This window comes from Pelophylax lessonae (assembly GCF_965119305.1).
Source record: "Pelophylax lessonae genome assembly, chromosome: 6".
NCBI lineage: Eukaryota > Metazoa > Chordata > Amphibia > Anura > Ranidae > Pelophylax > Pelophylax lessonae.
Genome location: NC_138773.1, coordinates 207,767,003 through 207,783,615, shown reverse-complemented (window position 1 = coordinate 207,783,615; position 16,613 = coordinate 207,767,003). Strand labels below are relative to the sequence as shown.

At 41.6% G+C, this 16,613-nt stretch overlaps 1 protein-coding gene across 1 annotated transcript in view; it reads left to right on the top strand.

Moving 5' to 3' along the window:
• Positions 1 to 16,613, top strand: part of NME9 (NME/NM23 family member 9) — an 81,821-nt gene that overhangs the window by 33,490 nt on the left and 31,718 nt on the right. Inside the window, exons 4-10 of the mRNA XM_082262097.1 lie at positions 3,120 to 3,191; positions 4,942 to 5,058; positions 5,687 to 5,762; positions 6,439 to 6,521; positions 6,625 to 6,717; positions 8,709 to 8,860; positions 13,468 to 13,664. Of these exons, the coding sequence (XP_082118223.1) occupies positions 3,120 to 3,191; positions 4,942 to 5,058; positions 5,687 to 5,762; positions 6,439 to 6,521; positions 6,625 to 6,717; positions 8,709 to 8,860; positions 13,468 to 13,664 (790 nt within the window). The remainder of the gene's footprint in view (positions 1 to 3,119; positions 3,192 to 4,941; positions 5,059 to 5,686; positions 5,763 to 6,438; positions 6,522 to 6,624; positions 6,718 to 8,708; positions 8,861 to 13,467; positions 13,665 to 16,613) is intronic.

The following is a 16,613-nucleotide window of genomic DNA, read 5'->3' as shown; positions in this document are numbered from 1 at the left end:
AACTATGCCCTTTGAGTAGGCACTGCTGTGTTCCACATTTCAAAGGGGCTGAGAGGAGGAGTTTTTGGGAGGCACAGTCAGTACAGGAACCACTGCTTCCAGGCAGCAAGGTTCCATTGGATATGTAGTCATTAGAAATTAAAAGTAAATAGCAGTGGAGGAGTTGCAAATCTTGCAGGTAGTCCAGGAAGTTGTGGAAATAGACAATAGTCAGCATGGCATAGTTCACATTGGTGCAGTGTTCAGTGCATTCAACAAAAATAGAACATGCTGCATTTTTTTTGCATGGAACTGCACTGGAAGCTGGCAAAGGACATAAAAAATGTGCTGGAATGTGTTCTTGCCTGCAATTTCTGTCAGCAGCAGGGATGGGTCATCAGTTGTTACCACTTGCCGCCCACCCACAGTACATTTACTGCAGGCGGGCGGCACAAGCATGCTGGATCACGTACATGTATGCCATCCTGCAGAGGACTGAGAGGGGTATAAATAGGCTTGGGCCTAGAACAGCTTCCTCTTGTTCCTGGGAGGGTAAAACCCAGCCTGAGGGCTGATGGGACCCTGGGTGACTACCTGCAACATCAAAGAAATCCTTTTGGGGTCCCAGCTCCAGTTAGGGCTGAGAGGGGGGCCTCTGCCCTAGCATCCTGAAAGCACTCAGAAAGCTCTACTGATGATCCAGGTCACAGGCATCAAGTACGAAAGCTGACTTGTACTGAAGGTGACATTACAGTATACACGGCACAGTGAGTACCTGCCACGTAGATTCCTGGTTGGATTTTAATTTCCAGAAGGTGGGTCTCACCCCTAATGGAGCAAATCAGAATTAGAGTGCTCCGTTAAAGTGTTTTTTAGATGTTTTCAGAGTATTCCAAGGCTCACCCTCACCCTATCCCAGTTCTCTCAGTAAATAAATTGAAAAAAGACATGCACATGTTTTCTGACTCAAATGACTGAGCTACCATGTGCCTGGCTGCCAAATGCATATCAGAAACAGCCAGGCCAGTCCCCAGTTTGTGCTGCAATTGATATAAATAAATGCTACTAAGGCTAAGGCTCGGTTCACACTACGGCACTCCGACTTAGGGGGCGACCTGTGAAGTCGCGTGCACCGTGACTCCGGCACGACTTGCACGGACTTCATAAAATGAATGTCTATGCAAGTCGCTCCAGGTCGCCCCGAAGTAGTACAGGACCCTTTTTCTAAGTTGGAGCGACTTGTTTCGCTCCTATTAGAAAGGTTCCTGTACTACACTATGGGACGCGACGGTGCGTGACTTGTCAGGCTGACTAAGTCGCCTGACAAGTCGTACCAGTGTGCATGGAGACTAACATCATGCAAGGTTGTTTTGCTACTTGGTTTTAGATTTTTTTGGTTATATGTTATTTTCTGATTTCGATATTTGGATACATCTTGTTACTGGAGTACATGCAGATGCACACCCTGAAGTGCCAGAACAGTGGCTGCATTTGCACATGGTAGACATCCAGTGTAGGTTACTGTGATAATGGGGTTGATTTACTAAAGACAGACTGTGCACCTTACAAATGCAGTTGCACTCCCAAGGGCTCCCCAGGGCTTAGTGAATGTGGTGAAGCTTCACTTTGTAAAGAATACCAAATCAGTTGCAAGAAAAACTAAATAAACAGCACTTTTGCTTGTGCATGAATGGATGATGAAAATCAGAAGAGCTTCACCATATTCACTGAGCTCTGGGGAGCCCTGGGAAGGGCAATTGCACTTTCAAAGTGCACACGCTCTTTGCCTTTAGAAAATCAACACCAATGTATACCTTTGGTTACAGTGGGTCTAGGACATACCTAACTGTTTTAAAAGTACACGCTTGTCAAACACAAAAGTTCCGCATTTTTAACTGACTTGGATCACTGTCTGGTTTTCAAATGGCTGAAATTTTCATTCTGTCATACATTTTCTTCACTTGCCTAAAGTATTTACAAAATAAGGTAAAGGTGAACTAACATTTGGCACCTTAGAAAACTAAAATGCAGACTCACATCTAAGGACTGTGATATATTATATTTTTGTACTTGGGTTTTGTGCTTGTGCACTTATTATTAAAGTGTTTACCCAACATTTCATATTCCTGATATGTGCATGCTGTATCATGTACTTATATGAAAAAGTATCCTGATTTTTTCTATCGCTTCCTGTGTGAAATCCCTGGTGTTCCTGCCAGACTCTCTGCTTTCCTATTAAAAACTGGCCACACTAGGTAGGAGAGCACAGCCTGGTCAGTTCTCCAGCTGTGCTGGGAACTCAGCCTACTATCCTCCAATGATCAGACTTGTTCTGGCACGCCTTCCCTGCACAGCCATTCACTGGGAAGCTCAGTGTACTGTTGCTGCTCCTCCCCCCAGCTTTAATGCACTCAAGAACAGAGGAAATATGATCACTTATAAAAAAGGGAAAAAAGGTAATTTTTTTTTTTCAATATCTATTCACAAATGTTTTGCTTTTCATTTCTATTTTAAACTGAATGGATTGTTTTACAAGGTGAGCATTTACAATCACTTTAAGGCTGGTTTTACACTTCTCTGTACTTGTGTGTTGGCTTAACGCATCCACATTAATTGTTTAATGCATTAACATGTGCTCATTTATTTTGAATGAGCTGTGGAGTAATGGACCAAAAAGCAGCATTTATTCCACAAAAGCTGTAACACGTGCGTTGGAGCTGCGTTACCTAAGTGCTTTTGGGGTGTCATTCAGTATGACTCGTCTTGCATTGTGGTAATGCACGTGATTGCAAAAGTGTGATGCAGCCCTAAGTTTGGCTTCACACCTATGCATTTCGTTTTCATCCATTTTTCAAACCACGTTTTCATGCTTTTACCATATATGTCGTTTTCAAATGTAGCTAGGCAAAGAAGACTGTTTTCAGAAATGAGTCCCAGTTAGGATTAATTTGCAGCACATAAAAATGTATGCAAAGCATATATGGAAACTAGGCCCAATTAAAACCTATGGGGGATTCCAAGTAACATGCGTGACGCATGGGTGTGAATAGGAATTTAATCAATGGTACTTTTGAAAAAGTGTTTATACAGATTTTGCCTTGTTTAATGTAAGTTTACTAACCTTTTATTTTCTGTTGCAGGCTGAAGCTGATAGTATTGATGCACTCGAGAAATACAGAGGCAAATGCGAACCCACTTTTCTTTTCTTTGCTGTAAGTTATATTTAGAGCCACTGGAAAAAAACAAAAATACCTAAACACCACACTACATAATAATTGAGAGCTAATTATAACAATTACCAGTTTATATTCAAGAATATGGCTCTTTGTTCAGCAGCTCATTAAATAACTCTATCAACATCCTTGAAAATAATAATTTTATTAATAAATATCTGGAATAGATATGAGTACAGGAAAATGAAATGTGCAGCTGGCCATGAGTTATTACATCTTGGGACCCATAAAAAACTTCTTCTTTGTTAACCAGTTGATTTTGAGTCTGGAATTTAGAATTAAACAGAATAAAGTGACATTTATTTTTACTTCATAATACTTTTCTTTATTTTTATTTGATGTGTAAGTCTTTAGTAGGTTTCTGTGACTTAAAATAAACAGATATATACCTCTTATATACCTCTTTCTCATTAGAAAACACTGATGCTTAAGATATGGCTCCGTCCCTGTTCAGATTTTGTACCAAGGCGCTGTACTTTCTTTTTTTATTACTTTTACTTAGTGTAATTTTGGGGTCTTGTAAGACACATTTGTATCCAAGCCTAAAACTCTAGCAGGCAATGATTGCCATAGATTATCCCCACATACAGCAATGTTTGCATAACTAATGGCACTTTTCCACTGCAAGTACCGGCTAGTATCGGCTCGGCTCTACTCGGCCCTGCTTGGCCCGGTTCGCTTTTCCACTGCTGGTACCGCATGGTATAGTGTCGGAACGGTTCGGTACGGTACGGTATAGGTTTGCTTTTCCACTAAAGTAGTACTAAAGTTAAGTGGGTGGGATAACAACGGGGTGGGTGTGATTCTCTGACCAATCAGTGGCTAGTAGTGACTGCATGCAAAGGATTGTGGGATATGGTACCAGTTTGGTACCTGTTGGAACCACAATCGAGTAGGTACTGTTTTTTCAGAGCCGTACCATACCGTACCGTTCGGTTCCATGCAGTGGAAAAGCAAACCTATACCGTACCGTACCGAACCATTCCGACCCTATACCATGCGGTACCGCAGTGGAAAAGCACAAAAGCGTGCCGAGCCGGTACGGTTTCATGCAGTGGAAAAGCGCCATAAGAGTACCTGCTCAAAGAAACAAGTCACAAATGTATAAGATCATTTTTTTTTTTGTATTCTAATCAGTGTTGGGGTAGTTACTCAAATAATGTAACTAGTTACTAGTTACTTCTGTAAATTGTAACTAGATTACTTTACTAGTTACTGCATTTGAAAAGTAACTTCACTACTTATTACTTACCTTTCCTCTTTCTTAATTGACCGTGTAGAAGAAGATACATGACTCTCTTTCTGCATAGAGTTTATTGTATAAACACAGGCTTTGGGAAACATGAGAACAAAACCTGAAAAAACAGAATAAAACATAAAGTGCAACAAAAAGTCATAAACTTCATCCCTCTCTATTCTTCGAAATAACGATTGTATCGCACGGCTTGGGTAACGCAGGAAAGCGCGTTCCTATAGCCTAGTAAAGTAGTGTAGTTACTTCCTATAGCCTAGTAAAGTAGTGTAGTTACCAATATTAGTATTGTAACTAGTTACGTTACTTCGTTACCAAAAAAAGTAATGTAGTTACTGTAATCCGTTACTTTGTAACTCGTTACCCCCAACACTGATTCTAATCATTATCATTAAAAAAAAAAAAAACTCTTTAATTTTGTGTACTATTTAGTTGTCTGATTTATGACTGCTATTTTCTTGCATTATATCTGGCAAGGGAGGGGAACTTGTTGCCGTAGTGAGAGGAGCCAATGCTCCATTACTACAGAAAACTATCATAGACCAACTTGAAGCAGAGAAGAAAGTTTTGAACCAAGGCCTAGATCGCAAAGTGGTAAGAAACTGTTTTTTTTTTTTTTTTTTTTTTTTAGCTTACGTAAAGTTGTGTAGATGTATGACAAAGTTCCAGACATTATACCCTAGTATCTGCCCTGTATCAATTTAAATATAGTTTATTTTAGTCCTAATACACTATATTGCCAAAAGTATTGGTACACCTGCCTTTACACACACATGAACTTAATGGCATCCCAGTCTTAGTCCGTAGGGTTCACAGAGCTGCAAGGTGGTGTGCATACCTGTCATTTTAACCCCCTTTTGTGAAAGACTCATGAAGCTACCCCATAAATCACCCTGTACATAAGGACATTGTTGGGGGCTCTAGCGCAATACTGGAATAAGTTATCCATGCACGTTGGCCCGAATGTCAGGAGGTTTTTATTGAACCGGCCGATGTTGTCTAACAATCGGCCCCTGTGTACTAGGCTTAAGGCTTTATGCCTCATAGCTGCTGTAGGACACCTGACTCACCAGAAGTATATGTATTTAATCTGCATGGGCAATACACCCATGCGTGCAGCCTATTTTAAAAAAAGCATTAACAGCCTACTGCTTGTTTAGAGCAGATTTCATGTGTAAGGCTCATTACAATGTTTTAGGGAATCACTTTAATGTTTTCTAAGGTAAAAGATGAGGCTCTTCTAGAGGAAGAAGAGGAGACGTCTCCTATCCCAACACAGGCTGAGGATGATGAACTGTGTAAGTAAAAAATATGTGAGCAATTACATTTTCCACATATTAAGGGGTTTCCCACTCAAACTGAACTACAGAACTGAGATGATTGTCACCCATTCCACCTTTTTTTTTTTTTCTTTTTTGCTGGCAACGATTGGATGTTTTGAGGAACCCACCATCAAGCTTGATTTAGCTGCCTGGCTATCCCAATCCTTATTCCTACCTACCTACCTGAGTTATGTATCAGTTCCTCCTATTACCATTTACACAAGGGTAGTTTTTTCAAACATACCTTTTTTTATTCATGGTCCCACTGGCTGATCATGATGCCTGAGGGCATTTAGGTTGTCCTCCTTGGTCTATTCGTGGCCTAAAGTAAAATAAATGAAATTAAACTCTCCGACAGTAGGTGAGCACTGTTAGATGGGTACAAAGGAGAGTAGTCAACTGATTGAAACTCGCTCCTACAATGCTGGAGCACTCCGGATTAGTTACCGTTCATATGGCAAAAAGAAAAGCAAGATAACGCAAACACCAAAAACTATGACACTTACCTATATTGTTTGAACTCTATAAGCTGTAAGCCTAAACCTTTTGGTACAGTAATACAAATCTCAGTAAGCCTGTTGTATTTATGATGCAATATATTCTGTTTTAAATGTTCAATATATTAATTTTACATTTTATTTTACTGTTGTAGTTCCATCGGGGAAGTCTTACACAGTGGCTATTATTAAACCTGATGCTGTCGCCCACGGAAAAGCAGATGAAATAATAATGAAGGTAAGAAATGGATATTTATTAATGTTAAAGATCTTAAAGCTCTTTGCTGAGTATGTTAGAAATGTGATCAAAACATACTATAAAAGTATTGTGTTTATTTCAGATACAAGAGGCTGGGTTTGAGATTTTGGCCAATGAAGAGAAGATTATGACGGAGTCTGAAGCCAGAGACTTCTATCAACACAGAGCAGGAGAGGTATATACTGACTATATGATGCAAAGATCAGTTAAATACAAGCAGTTAAAGAGAGTAACCCTTCATGTTGTCATAGTTTTCTGGACAGCAATGCCTGCACAAATTTCCTTTTATCTGGCAAGTGATTTATCCTAGCAGGCCACCTCATTATCACTAGATAGGCCCAGATCTTTTATATTAGAAATGTCCCATGCATATTACGGGGTCTATTTAACTTCTATTGTAGGTTGTAGATGTATGGATAAACAGTTAGTGGGGCATACACTATATTACCAAAAGTATTGAGACCCCTGCCTTTACATGCACATGAACTTTAATGGCATCCCAGTCTTAGTCCGTAGGATCAGGCACTGATGTGGATGAGAAGGCTTGGCTCAAAGTGCTCTATCGGGTTGAGGTCAGGACCCTGTGCAGGCCAGTCAAGTTCCTTTACCCCAAACGCACGCATCTATTTTTTTTTGGACCTTGTTTGTGCATTTGGAACAGGAAGGGGCCACCTCAAATAAAATAGTCCAAAATGTCTTGGCATGCTGACACCTTAAGAGTTCCCATCACTGGAACTAAGGGGCCAAGCCCAACCCCTGAAAAACAACCTCACACCATAATTCCCCCTCCATTAAATGATTTGGACTAGTGCAAGCAAGGTCCATAAAGACATGGATGAGCAAGTTTGGGGTGGAGGAACTTGACTGGCCTGACCTCAACCCAACAGAACACCTTTGGGATGAATTAGAGTGGAGATTGCGAGCCAGGCCTTCTTATCCACATCAGTGCCTGACCTCACAAATGTGCTTTTGGAACAATGTTCAAATATTGCCATAGACACACTCCTAAACTTTTTGGACAGCCTTCCCAGAAGAGTTGAAGCTGTTATAGCTGCAAAGGGTGGGCCAATTCAATATTGAACCCTATGGACTACGACTGGGATGCCATTAAAATTCATGTGTGTGTAAAGACAGTTGTCCCAATACTTTTGTTAATATAGTGTATGTATAAAGCCGACAGTCACCAAATATTCACTACAGATGAATCTTACTAGTGCATGTATTTTAAATGACTGTTTGATTCACCAGCGAATGTTTGGTGAAAGTTACCTACACAGCTTTATAAATATTCCCTAGTGGGTATATTTTGTAAGTATGAAGTTCATCAATACACGTTTCTAACCCTTCCATTAACAGGTGTACTGCCTGACAAGCCCCACAGTTTAACAGTATATACAATACAAGCAGCATTCACAGTTACACTTTATGGTGAAATCAGTGGCTGCTGATACACCTCCCCTGTGTGTCAAACAATTCTGATTAATCCCCCTGCCAGCTTCCCTGAAGATTCTTCCGTAGAAGACCAGGGCCAACCTCACTAACAGGTGAACAGTAGCTGAAGGTGAGGCAGAGAGATGATGCCCACTTATTGAGGTTATAAGACAGCTGCAACGTTGTGAGTTTTTTTTTAAGTGGAACTCGGCTGAAAATGCTTTAAAAGCCCCCCTCCAATAAAAAAAAAAAAAAAAAAAAGAAAGGTTATACAAGGGTGCCAAAAATAAGGCATTGTAGAAAAAAAAAATTACTTACGTTAGATCCTGACTTTCCACCGTTTTCTAAGGCACTGGTGACTTCGCTGTTCATCACTGCTGCCTCCAAGAAAAACCAGCACTACAAATGCTTACTTTTGGCACCCTTTTGTAAGATCTTTTTTCTTGTGTGAGGGTCTGTTATTGAAGCAGACCCTGCATTTTTGTTCAAAGTTCACTTTAAATTCTTTGTTTGTAGTGTTGTTTTTGGGATGCTAGTATTGGGTAGTCTTTGGCCTTTTTCAGAAACCAGAACCAATTTGACATACGAATAGAGAACACTATGCAGCATTGTACATTGAAAAATTCGCTTTACCGAATGCACTGACATGTATGAAATTACTTCAAAATGTTAGCTGTGGTAAACATCCATCATTACAGCATATTCTTGATGAATCACTGCTGTATTTTTGAACAGGAGAAATTTCAAGAGCTGATTCAATTCATGTCTAGTGGCCCATGTCATGTTCTTATCATATCTAAATCCGGAGAAGAGGATGTGATCCCTGCATGGAGAGAGTTTATTGGCCCGACTGATGTAGAAATCGCCAAGAAAGAAAATCCTGAAAGGTAAATAAATAGCAGTATCTGTCTTGGGCTTGCAATAGCCATGCTATAAAGTTGTGCAGTAGTAGTACATTTCATATGAATATTACTTTTTAATTTTGTAATTCTGTCATAGTCAAATTTTGCTTTAGGGTAATTTTGGTCCATTTGGTGTGTTGCAGTAACGTGTGTTAATGCAATGATTGTTTGAACACAATACTGCATTAGCATGTGATGATGTCATTCTTTTTAAATAGTCTTCCTAGCCTAGCTTTATTTAGAAAATGACAGGCTCTTCTCACAGCTCTTTAGATGCTGAGCACATAATCCAAGAAAATACACAATAAAAATGCACATAAAGGAATAAAAGTTGAAAACACACTTTAATAAATGGATGAAAACTAAAGCATATTAGTGTGAACCCAAAGTTAAGCCTGAAACATGCTTTTGCAATAAGATGTCTTACCGCAAGGCATGATATATGTGTTGGCACATTGTGGTGCTATTCATTTTGAATGCCACCTCAACGTACTAAGGCAATGCAGTACAGATGTACATGTGTTGCAGTGCGCCACAGTACATGGTAAAGCATTAACATATGTTGTGGTGTGATGCGTCTGAAAAAATTCTTTATGTATGCTTTATTGCCCATTCCTTGGGCAACCCATTTAAAATAAATTTTTTTACAGCGAATGGCCATCGCCACTTCTGCAAGTGTGTGTGTCGGGAGATGCTTGGCAGCCTCCAAAACATTTTATCCAGAGGCTACAAACTGCAGTTTCGCGTCTTGCCTCCTTCAAGCTGCATGCCATCAAACATGCCTAGTGCACTAAATAAAATGCAGCTCTGTTCACTGCTTTGGACCAGTTGTACAAGACTGCCACAACTCAATATCCTAGTAGCATAGGAAAAAAGGATTCTGTCCTTGGAATGGCCTATGACTCCAAGACCAGGTAACCATGGTCTTTCCGTCCCAAGTCATAGTCTGTCAGCAAGGTAGACAAGAGGGAAGACAGCGCAGCGCCTTCTAAGTGCAGCAAGACATTTATTGAAGTATGTGCAGCAGTATTACACTCACATTTAGTCGGTGAATAAGATGCAGTTTGTCAAGTAATGTTGATCATCAGGAGCATCACTGGAGCAGGTCCTGGTGGTGGAGGCAGTCGATCCCGGTGAGAGCGGCAGGGGGTTCCTCCGTGTGTACAGGGATGGCCTCGGTGGTGTCCGTGGGCTCCTCGTCAACTGGTGGAACGCTGGCACTCGTGGGTCCTGGGATTTTTGTTTTTTTTTTTTTGTTTTTTTGTTAAGACAACACAACACCCTTCCATTCCCCCCCCCCCCCCGGATCAATGGATCAAACTGCCCGTGAAAACAAAAACCCCCACAACCCCCCCCCCCCCCCCAAAACAGCTACAACCAACCAAAACCATCCCCAGTTATTGTACATGCGTTTTTTTTTTTTTTTTTTTTTTACATCACATCTTCCCCTCCTCCACCCCCCCCCAACACCCAACATGTCCTTCCCCTCCCCCCCCCCAATATGTCCCCGTGCCCAAACCATGTACCCTATTCTTATCCCATAGCACCATACACACAGCAACACATATCCATGACACTTATACACATAATCCCCCCAAACCCCCCCCTCCCTTGTCATCTCCATCCCTCCCAGTGGAAAAAAACCCCCAAAACAAAACCCCCTCCCATTTTTAGTTTTCAACTACGGTCCTATTACACTATAGTTTCCCACATGGTCTGTTATTCCCCCTCCCCATGCATTTAACCACATCAGTTTGTGTACCCACACACCCCACCTAGTGGCCAAACACCTATATTCCACTTATTGCAGACTTTCAAGCCATGCTTTTTGCCTCCCCTGAGCCACCGTCCTTATCACTGCATAAATGCCCTGTCCAAACATGGTGCATCCACGGCCTGAGGAAGGAGCGCATGCTCCGATAACGCGTCGCCGTAGCATCCCGCATCACCGCCAGGAGTGACTCCAGGATCCCAGGACCCACGAGTGCCAGCGTTCCACCAGTTGACGAGGAGCCCACGGACACCACCGAGGCCATCCCTGTACACACGGAGGAACCCCCTGCCGCTCTCACCGGGATCCACTGCCTCCACCACCAGGACCTGCTCCAGTGATGCTCCTGATGATCAACATTACTTGACAAACTGCATCTTATTCACCGACTAAATGTGAGTGTAATACTGCTGCACATACTTCAATAAATGTCTTGCTGCACTTAGAAGGCGCTGCGCTGTCTTCCCTCTTGTCTCCCCCCAGAGATCTCTTCTGTCTCTTCCGCCGGCAGCCGCTACAGTGGACAGCTACCCCCTGAACTGTTTGGGGGTCCCCCCACCCCTGGTGTTTCCCTTCTCCCCCTCCCCCGGGTCCCCAGGACCAGACTTTTTTTTTTTTTTCTCTTTTTTTTTGAGACCTCTTCTTGCGCCAATTCACCACCAAACCATTGTCAGCAAGGTAGGAATCCTGGACTCCCTGTGAGCACAAGGAATGTGTCATCAGAGGAAGGCCAGATACCAATCAACGTCTCGGAGCTCAGGATGATTAATTTTGCCCCTCAGTGCTTGGACCCCACCTGTTCTGGGGACTTCCAGTGGGGGTCCAATCACAGTGGGGGTCCAATCAAATGACACGATGGCAGTGGCATACATAAATCAACAAAGCGGTACCAGATGTAAGGCTGCTCTTTGAGAAGCAGAGGTCATTCTGACTTCAGTGGAATAACATGTTCTGGTTCTGTCAACAGTATGTGGGGGGGGGGGGGGGGCAGATGTAGACCCAACCACAAACTGGACAGGTTTGTGTCCAGGTCCGGTTATCTTTCAGGGTAGATGTGTCTTAGTCACTCCATCAAATCAGTTCAACCATATTTTCGCTGCCACCTCTTACGCTCCTGCCTCATCTACTTCGAAGTAAAGAGAGAAGGCATTACAGTGATTTTTTATTGCTTCAAATTGGCCTAGGAGGTCAAAGTACTCGGACATAGCCAGACTTGTATTGAACTCTTCATGGGCCCAACTTGACCAATCCAGACTATTTCTCTCTCAAGCTCCTGTGTTCCATGCTGCTTCATGGTAGTCGGCTTTGACAGCTTGGCTGTTGATGCCCAAGTTTGAGGGACATTGGTCTTACTGATGCTATGATTTCAACTTTGCTGAAGGCCAGAAAACCCTGTTTTCATAGAGATTACCACCACAGGGGCAAAGCATACTTTGCTTGGTGCAAAAAGGGAAAGCTTCTTCCCAGGATGAAGCTGTGGCATCTTTCCTTCCTTTCCTTTAGTTAGAACTGGACAAGTCCTTGGTCTTGAGGTCTTTAAAAATATCAGATTTATGCTACTTCATAAATAGATATCTTCCTTCTCCTGGGTCAGAGCCTTTATTAGAGTGGTTGCAAAAATTGTTCGACAAGTATGCTCCCTGAAAACTCCATGGGACCACAGTCTGGTGTTGTCGGTCCATGGGAGGCCACCATTTGAGCCTATTCAGGATATTTCTCTTCCTTTCTCATCATGCAAAGTTGCCTTTCTTGTAGTTATCACCTAAGTTTTCTTGTACTTCACAAAGACAAGGTTTTTTAGTTTACAAAACTCCTTCCTGCCTAATGTGATCCCAGGAATTTCGGAGCATATTGTTACCTCGCTTTTGTCCAGTTTCAAAACCTCCTAAGTAAATTTCTTTCCACTGCCTGGTTATGGTTTGGACTCTGTGAGTCCACCTCACAGCCATTGATTCGTCAATCCAATGCCTTGTTCTTGTTGCTGGAAGGGACAGGCTACCTCTAGATCCATAATTTCCCGGTGGATTCAAGAAATGTAGACATGCTACCTGAAATGAAGGTTCCCCTTTTCTGTGAAGGCCCACCCAACAATTGTCGCTGCTTGTGGCTTTTTAACATCAGGCCTCCATTCCCAAGTCTAGAAGGTGGCCACCTGGCCTTCTGCTCATACATTGGCTAAGTTTTACCAGGTGGATGTTCAGGCTTTGGCGGACACCGTTCTCATTCTGAATATCCTACAGGAGCCCCTGTAGGGGCCTTCGCAGTTATTCCGCTTCTTATTCTGTTAAGAGGATTGTTCCTGTTGGGCCTGTTAACTGTTGTGTGCAGTTGCCTGCCCTCATGAGATTGGTTTTGGACATCTCAATATTGTAAGAATTACCTCTCCTGTGCCCGGTAATGTACAATTGAAAAAGTTGGATTTTTGAACTTACCTGTAAAATCTCTTTGTTGAAATACATTACAGGACACAGGTCCACCCCTTCTGGTTTACTCCAATATTGCTTGATAACAAAACGCAGTGTTGGTAGTGGGAAGGGTTATGTCCTGGGCAGTTTCGAGCTTTTCTATTTGGTTGTATTCTGTCTCCTGGATGTACGTCAAAAAAGGAATTTTACAGGTAAGTCGACAACTGCATTTTTTGTTTTATATTGTTATTTTATTTAATAAAATATAAAAAAGTATTGAAATCGTTTTTCTTTTCCCCTAGTAAATTATGGTTTGTGTATTTCACTGTTGATGTGAGCTGGTTTCTTTTTTTTGAAAGTGTAAAGCTGTTATTACAGTTTGTAAACTAACAACATATGTATTTTTTGTTTTACAGTTTACGAGCTCAGTATGGTACAGAGGTTCTTTACAATGCTGTACATGGGAGCAATGACCGTGAACAAGCTAGCAGAGAATTAGCCTTCTTCTTTCCCACTTTTAAACAACAGCAACAACACACAGAGGAATCAGCCTCAAAAAGCCCAGAAAGGACCCTCGCACTGATTAGGCCAGATGTCTTAAGAGACAGGAAAGGTATGTTATATAACCATACTGTACTGTATGATACCCTATTTAGTGGAGTTTTTGCTGGTGGTGCTATTGCAGTGGGAACTATTGCATGGGGTTCATAGACAATAAACAGGAAAAGCTGATTCAGTACTTGTTTCCGGCCTTGGAAAGTATTTTTTAATAAAAATACCCCCGGGACAGTCAGGGCTAGTGCATTCCACAATGGATAGCCTCTGAACTGTCCCAGGTCACACTTACCTTTTAGAAGAAATACTTACCTTGAAAATTTCTTCTCCAGTGCTGCCATCTCAGGTGTGGGCTGCTGAAGCCAGCGTGTCCTCTTCCGTGTCCTCTTCCGTGTCCTCTTCATTCCCACAATGCACTGCACCGGCCCGCCGTCACTTCCGGGGCAGGAATGTCATCCCTGCACAGCTTGTGGGCATGCCCAAAAGCTGTTTAGCAGGGAATGACGCGCCTGCCCCGGAAGTGACGAGCGGGGCCTGTGCAGGCGCATTGATTCCTGGGAGCGATGACGTTCCGATCTCAGGAATCATTGCAAGCAGGAAGTGACGGCACAGGCCGCGGCCGCAGAGGGAGGAAGAGGAAGAAAGGTGAGTATATTTTCTTCAATATCAAGGTAAGTAAACGAAAAAAAAAAATCGTGACTATCCATTTCTTTTACAGGTGACACTCAGGAAGCGGATGGCCCAAAGTCGATTTTGAGGCCGGAACTCCGCTTTAAGTTCTTTTCCTGTAAGCATATTTTCTAGACACAAAAAGCCAACACAGACATTCCTTGTAGTGGAAAGCCCACAAAACTGAATCTCATGAAGAGGTTTGGGTCTTATTGAAATCTTCTGCAGACAGAATAAAGTAGAATGTGTGATGTTACCTTTTCTTTAGTTAACATTTTAAAAAATGTTGATAATTTTTATATCTGCCGCAAGAAAGATGTGTACAACTTTAGTTAATTAAGTCAAGGCAAAATAATAATAATAATAAAAAAAAAAGAAAATTCTTTGGCTGCATATTCTAAAGCATATGTTGTGCCCCTTGCCACAATTTGACTACACTCACAATTTTTTTTTTTCAAATATAAATTTTATTCAGGAATCTTCATAACAGAAAAAACATACATCTACATTCCATGTGGAGTTTACATCACTTTTTAACACTTAATTTAATCTTCATCTTCCACTTTTACCCTCTTATATTCCTTCTCTTTTTTCCCCTTCCCTTTCTTTTCCCCCCCTTCCCTCCCTCCTCCTCTCCCACCCAAAAAAAAAAAAAAAAAAAAAAAAAAAAAAAAAAAAAAAAACCCTCCCCCTCTCCCCCCTTCCTTAAATTACTCATTTATCCACGGCGAATGACCGAATAAGTCAGTAAGCTCTTCCGGGTTGCTTTTATCCTATTATAAGTTGCTTCCCTTCTTCAGAGACTATAAACTGACCCCACACATCCCATATTTTCTTGTATTTTCCCTTCCTATTCTGAGAAGTTGCAATCAACTCTTCCATTCTCCTTATTTCCTCTACTCTATTTACCCATTCTCTTATCGAGGGGGGTTGTACTTTTTTCCAGTTACTCGGGATACATGCCTTAGCCGCATTTACCAGGTATGGTACAATCGAGTTTTCATATCTCTTTATCGGGATATCCGATAGATGTAACAAAAAAAAGGCTGGCTTTTCCTCTATTCTGCTTTCCGTAAATTTCTGAATTATATCTTTTACTCTTCCCCAAAAAGGTTTTACTTCTGTACAGGTCCAGAGGATATGGATCAGCGTGCCTATTTCTTTTTTACATCTCCAGCATTCACTGGTCTCTCTTGGGTACCAATTATGTAATTTCTCGGGTGTGATGTACCATCTCGTCATAAACTTATAGTTCATCTCTTGAGTCTTGGTACATCTAGCTGGCTTAAAGGCTAACCTTACTATCCTCTGTACCTGCTCCTCAATTAGTTCACACTCCAAGTCTCTCTCCCATTTTCCCACCCACGGGGGTTTGAATTGCTCCTCTGGGTTCATCAGTAAATCATAGGAGATTGATAATGTATGTGATAATTTTCCTGGTTCTATACAGTACTTTTCAAATTTTGTTAATGCTCTACTATACCTCTCTGGATTTTGTATCGAGTCCAGGAAATGGTGTAGTTGCACTGCTTGCCAAAAAGGCAAGTTGTATAATCCATTTCTCTCCAATAATTTGCTAATTGAAACCCAGTTATTTTGTATAAGGAATAATGAAGCTTGTTCCTGTTTCTTTTCTCTCAATGGTATAAAGCTTCTAGGATCTAAACCCGGGATAAACTGTGGGTTCCCTAATATTGGGAATAGGGGTGATTCCTTCTTTGTTAATTTACTATATATATTTGGGTGCGAGCATATCCGCAATGTGTTTCCTATTATTGGGTGATGTTTCAATTCCTTAGGTAACCACTGGAAAACCCATATCGCCCTCTTTAGGTCTATCTCTGTTTGAGTCTGCTCGATTTGTACCCATATTTTGTTTTCCGAGTGGTGCCACCAATCCAATATCCTACTCAGATGTGCTGCGTAATAATAAGTTCGAATGTCCGGTAAAGCAAGGCCTCCATTTTTTTTCGGTAATGTTAAAGTTCTGCGTGCTATGCGAGGTCTTTTATGGGCCCATATATATTTCAAAAAAAGAGAGTGCATTGTCTTAAAAAAAACACTCGGTATCTTAACCGGCAGTGCACGCACCAGGTATAAAAATTTTGGTAACACTATCATTTTCAATAAATTACATTTACCGAACCAAGAGTGTAGCCCGCCATACCATTGTTTAAGTAGTTTCCTAGTCATTGCCAAAAGGGGTAAAAAATTAAGGTCGAACACCTGGCTTAACTTCGCTGGTATGTAGGTCCCCAGGTATTTCACTGCCTCACCCCTCCATCTAAAACCAAAACTGGTTTTCAATAGGTTGATTTGGGCCACGGGTAATCCCACA